Here is a 5,809-nt window from a genome sequence, read left to right as displayed (position 1 = left end):
CATGTTCTTTATAATGACATGTTCATAGATTGTCAAACACAAACATCTTCTTTTGTCAAATACAGATATGTTTTTTTTTCAAACACTAGTATGTTCTTTCCACCTTTTTTTATTTTTTACTAGGTGCACCATGCGCATGGTGCATGCACAGATCAATCACTGTTATATGCAAGTGTAGTAGTTAAAACTTTTGAATATCTTATTAGGTCTTGTTTAGTTCAACTTATTTTTATATTTTGGTATATGCTATCTCCGTTTCAAATTATTGCAATGATTAGACATTTTTACTTATCCTTTTGTGTTAAATTGTTGCAAATATACCTAATGAGGCATTCTCTTTGTTTTATTTTAAACGCACCACTTTGATTTTTGCACTTAATTTTTTTACCTCTATAAAATACATAAATGTTATTATATAATATATCATTAGATTCTTCATAATATCTAGTTTCATAATATAATTCTGTTATAATTTTCACTAATTAACAATTAAAGATACTAATGGTAAAAGTTGTGTTTCGGCAAATATATCGGTCAAATTGATGCAATAAAATTATAAAAAAATAAATAAATAAAAAAACAGAGGGAGTATTAAAATTACGATAATATTTTCCTGTTACTTTGGTCAATAGTTCAATACCTTGAATTGTCAATGTCAATACTTTGTGATTAATTTTAAAAAACATGTCCTTTACATTTTACAAATGCTTGATGAGGAGTTATTATACAAAGTTGTTAATGAGTTCACATCCGTCTTAATGTCTTATTGCATTGATTAATCACAATTTGACATTAAATATTGTCGCAAGTGTTTGGATAGACAGCCAAATAAGGAATACTTTATCATTAATATTACAAGTAAGTAGTCCATAATGCAAGATTGCAAGTCAATGCACGTACTTCATAATGTAAGTCAATGCTTAAGCGTAGTGCATGGGCTAAATATTAGGTCTTGTTACAAATTACAAGTGATCTTGCACATAAGGTTGTTTTGTACAAAAGACCCGTTCCACTTTTCTATAAAAATAATTGCAAGTATTTGTACTTAAAATTTCCCTATCAAAAGTTATAGCCCAAAATCCACTATATATGTGTACTCTAAGTCACAGAGTATATTATACAAGATGCACATTAAGTATAAGAGAGGTTTTACCCCTATAATTCATTGATTCCTCCTAAATTGCATTGAAATCAAAACAACACCCCTCTCTAATCATAGTTGAGCATTAATATGCAAAGTCAATTATTACTTCAAACAATTAGACAATGAAACTATATATAGTGATTCAATGTCAAATTTTCAAAAAATAAGACAATGAAACTATAGTGATATAATGTCAATAATATTAGAAGTGGTGTTAGTATTAAAAATAGTAGTCTCTTAATCGATTTTCGAGATTTGATTCTATCTCTAAGTTATATGATAGTCATATTTATCTCATACCAGTATAATTCTCTAGCTATCTTTCAACTTGGAGGAATAGGTTCTAATATATGGAGGGTTTTTTTTTTTTTTTTTTTTTTTTTTTTTTTTTTTTTTTTTTTTTTTTTTTTTTTTTGACAAAAGCATATATGGAGGTTTTTATGAATTCGAATGCAGAGAAATATTTAGGACATGAAGAAAGTTGTAGTGGGGATAAGCTTGATTTGCCAAATTGCCAAACCAACAAGTCCAAAAGGCGGCATAAATTACGTTTTGTAGTCACCTTAATCATTGTGGTAGCTTCTTTGGTTGGTGTGATATTAGCACTAATATACTTTGTAGTTCATTTTATGAGGAAACAGAACAAGATATCTCAAGGATTAATGTTGAACTTGAAGTTGCCCTTCTCAAAAGTATCTTATGACATGCTTTTGAAAGCAACAGATCGATTTTCTAGAGAAAATTTAGTTGGTGCAGGTCATTTTGGTTCGGGTTTATAAAGGAGTCCTTGATCTCGAACGCAATAAGAAGGTGATTGTCGCTGTTAAAGTCATCAGTCTTGATCTCAAAGGAGCTACAAAGAGCTTCATGGCAGAGTGTGAAGTATTAAGAAGTATTCGTCACTGGAACCTCCTAAGAATTTTTACTGTATGCTCGAGTACTGACTTTCAAGGCAATGATTTTAAGGCATTAGTTTACGAGTTCATACCAAATGGAAATCTTCAACAATGGATTCACAATGTTCAACATATTGAGAATATCTTAAGCCTCCTTCAAAGAGTAAGCATTGCGATTGATATAGCATGTGCACTGGATTATTTGCACAACTATTGTAACATTCCAATAATTCATTGCGACCTCAAACCAGCCAACATTCTACTCGACAATGATATGGTTGCTCATGTTGGAGACTTCGGGTTAGCAAGATTTCATTCACAATCGAGTTCACGCATTAGTAGTTCAGTTGCGGTTAAAGGGACTGTTGGATATGCTGCTCCCGGTAACTCCATGACTTACCTATTTAAATTCGTACTTCTATTTCTTAAATGATGCATCATTATTTATTTATTTATTTTACAAAGCTGTTACATTTTCTTTTGTTTTTCATATGTATTTATGCTTGATTCACTAGGCGAAAATATGAATTGGCCACTGGTTCAAAACCCCCCAATGACACCGGTTTTGAACCGGTGGTCAATTGGGGGGTGGCAATACTCCGAAGCAAAGGCCACCGGTTCAAAACCGGTGGCAAAAATAAGTATTGCCACCGGTTAACCGGTGGCAAAAATAAGTATTGCCATCGGTTAACCGGTGGCAATAACCCTTCCAGCTTTATTTTTTTTTTGGTATTATATATAAATGCCACCGGTTAACCGGTGGCAATGTGCATATAATTATATATATGTTTATTTTTTTTGGTTTTGTTTTTTCCACTTGAAATATACTCCAACGATTCAATGTAATTATGTAAGAAACACAACATCGAAAAAAAAACATCGAAATCAACCGAAATATAATCCAAAATATAATTATCATTAAATTGTTATTGTACAATACAAAATTCAAAAAAAATTACAACATAAAAATAAATTAATAAATAAATAAAATTACAACATCAGAAACAAAAAAAATAAAATTAAGTTCTAAAACAATATTCCAAAATCAACATCTTGATCTTTTTTTGACACAAACATCTTGATTCTTCGTGGAGTCATAATCTAATACCTATATCAATTAAAACACCAAAATTAATAAAACTCAAGAACTAAAAAAAAATGCATTATCTACCCAGAAAACTCAAATTAATAATTAAAAAAAAAAAAATTAACCCAGAAATCCCCGAAAAAAAAACAGAAAACTCAAAATAAAACAAAAAACCTGAAAAAACGCATGCAATTTCACCAGAATACTCGTACAATTTCGAACATCAGAACACCAAGATTAAAATTAATAAATAAAAACTCACAAAAAACACGAAAAAAAATAAAAAATATAAAATATAAAAAAAAATCCAGAACACTCATGCAATTTCGAATTAAACATAAACCCAGAAACCCTTGAATAATCAAATTAAACCAAGAAACATAGACCCATCAACACTCATCAATTAAACCCAGAAAATTCCAAAATCAATTAAACATAGCAATTACAAAATCAATTAAACCCAGAAACCGTAACCTCAAAATATCAAACCCAAAAACTGCGAAAAAGAGCGAAAATTGGTGTTGATGATGTAGATCTATCAGTGTTGTTGATGTTGGTGTTGCTGGTGTGGTGGTGATTTCGTGGGTTGATGGTGGCTGTGTAGTGCGGATTTGATGGAGGATGAAGGAGGAGAACGGAGGAGGGAGGACGAAGGGCGACGAGAGAGAGAACAGAGAGGGAGAGCAGGATAGAGAGAGATCAAGAGAACAGAGAGAAAGAGAAGGAGAGAGAGGGGGAGTAAGAACGAAGGAGAGAAGGAGATAGAGAGAAGGAGGAGAGCAGGAGGAGAGGCGATAGAGGAGAGAGAAGATTAGGGTTAGGGTATATAAAGGAAGGGAAAAGAGAATGGTGGGCTTTTTTTTTTTATTATTTGATTATTGCCACCGGTTCAAAACCGGTGGCCTTTATCATTTATGCCACCGGTTCGGCTTGAACCGGTGGCAATGTACATATGTCTAATCCCGCCCATTTTTTAAGCCACCGGTTTTCAAAAACCGGTGGCCATTGAGCGGTGTCTTTTTCAATTTTTCTACTAGTGATTCTCACCTCTAAGTGTTATGTATTATATATTGGGACGGAGTATGGCCTAGGAAGTAGAGTGTCTAAGGAAGGTGACATTTATAGTTTCGGCATTGTGTTGATAGAAATGATGGTTGCTGAATCTCCCACAGCTGGCATGTTCGAGGAAGGTTTAGACCTTCACAAGTATGCAAAGAAAGCATTATCGACTGACCGATTGTCCAGGGTAGTTGACCCAAGGCTTCTAGATGATAGTGATGGTGCAGGAAATGGGAATCAAGATATAATTTCGGCAACTAATGTCTGTAAAATGAATTGCTTACAATCTCTCATTAAGGTAGGACTAAAATGTTCAGTGTATTCACCACAAAATCGAATAAAAATCGAAGATGCAATCAAAGACCTACAGGTTACAAAGGATACTTTTCTTGAAGAGTTGCGCATCATCAACCGATACATGTACTAAAATTTTGGAATAAGTATGAGGTGTTTTTTGTAGAAATGCATTCAACTTTGAGATTGTACTGTACGTATTGCCTAGTATGAAGGAAAATGAAAGAATTTAGATCAACCAATTATTAGTGATCAATCAATGATTATCCGGTAGTCGTCAATAATTTATCAGTTTCCCTCAAGATTTTGATTTTTTTTTCCCTCAGTTCTATATGCATCAATTGGATTGAGTTGTTATAGAATAATTCGTGAGAAATGTTTATATATTTTTTATTAATATCATTTTCATATTTTTAGTATACTAGTTATATATATGTTACTTAAAGGTTTTACATCGTATACACACGAGTGCATGATGGCCTGGATGAATTGGCTCTAAGAGGCCTAAGGTAAACATTCTAGTAAATCGTAAATACAATGGTCTTTGTTTAGCTAGTTATACATTTGATATGTCTTAAAAAAAAAAGTTATACATTTGATAATATCTAACATATTGGTATCCAGCTCAAAATATCAGCAACGATGAGATATAATGTACTTGAAATCCATCAAAGTTCTTTAGGTAGTGTTTGGTTACTAACATTTTATTTCAAATTTGGAATTTCAAATCTGAAATTTCAGTTATAGACTTTCAAATCCAAATATTTTGTTTGGAAAAACTTTAAATTTCAATTTAATCATTTGAAATTCATTGTATTTTTTAGAATAATATGCCATTTTTATGTAGTTTGAGGCATGAATTCTTGTTCAACATTACTATCGAAAATGGTGAAGGTGATCGGATCATCATCAACAACAGCTTCAACTCATGATCAGATCATCATCAACAACAGCTTCAACTTGCTGTCAATTGCTTCTCACCGGAACCCTAACTCCGTCGCAATTTCTCCCAAGAAATCATCTATAAATGTCAGAGAAGTTACTGCCTTAATGGAGTAACGACGGAAAATCGTGCAAATGCTGCTGCTATTGTCCAGATCGTGCTCTAGATTCATAATTCCGACCTTCTATGCCGTCAATTGTTACGGGCGGTAGGGAAATATAATCATGAAAAAGGATGAGGTCGAAGAAAAGGCTTTAATGGCAGAAAAAGTGAAAAACTCACGCACCGCTTCAATGGAGGGTCGAGAGTACATTTTAATGGAGGAAAAAAAATCATGGAGGATATAACCTGATTTAATGGAAGAGAGAGAAAATTGGGAGCCAAGT

At 32.7% G+C, this 5,809-nt stretch overlaps 1 protein-coding gene across 1 annotated transcript; it reads left to right on the top strand.

Moving 5' to 3' along the window:
- The first annotated feature begins 1,572 nt into the window (after positions 1–1,572).
- LOC145600284 (putative receptor-like protein kinase At3g47110) lies at positions 1,573–5,539 on the top strand. The gene is made up of 4 exons (XM_081656203.1): positions 1,573–1,900; positions 1,995–2,423; positions 4,273–4,556; positions 5,375–5,539. Exons 1-4 carry the CDS (start codon positions 1,573–1,575, stop codon positions 5,537–5,539), a joined length of 1,206 nt encoding a protein of 401 aa, XP_081512329.1.
- The last annotated feature ends 270 nt before the right edge of the window (positions 5,540–5,809 follow it).

This window comes from Chenopodium album, chromosome 21 (genome assembly GCF_948465745.1).
Source record: "Chenopodium album chromosome 21, dcCheAlbu1.1, whole genome shotgun sequence".
In the NCBI taxonomy this organism is placed as follows: Eukaryota; Viridiplantae; Streptophyta; class Magnoliopsida; order Caryophyllales; family Amaranthaceae; genus Chenopodium; species Chenopodium album.
The sequence above is the reverse complement of the archived record's forward strand: the minus strand, read 5'-3'. Positions and strand labels throughout refer to the sequence as shown.

What these genes read in the sequence shown, in the direction of transcription:
- LOC145600284 (XM_081656203.1), top strand. Translation starts at nt 1,573, where the DNA reads ATGGAGGTTTTTATGAATTCGAATGCAGAGAAATATTTAGGACATGAA. An exon ending in AGAAAATTTAGTTGGTGCAG is followed by an intron (nt 1,901 to 1,994) that starts GTCATTTTGGTT and finishes TTGATCTCAAAG; the next exon opens with GAGCTACAAAGAGCTTCATG. An exon ending in TGTTGGATATGCTGCTCCCG is followed by an intron (nt 2,424 to 4,272) that starts GTAACTCCATGA and finishes TTGTGTTGATAG; the next exon opens with AAATGATGGTTGCTGAATCT.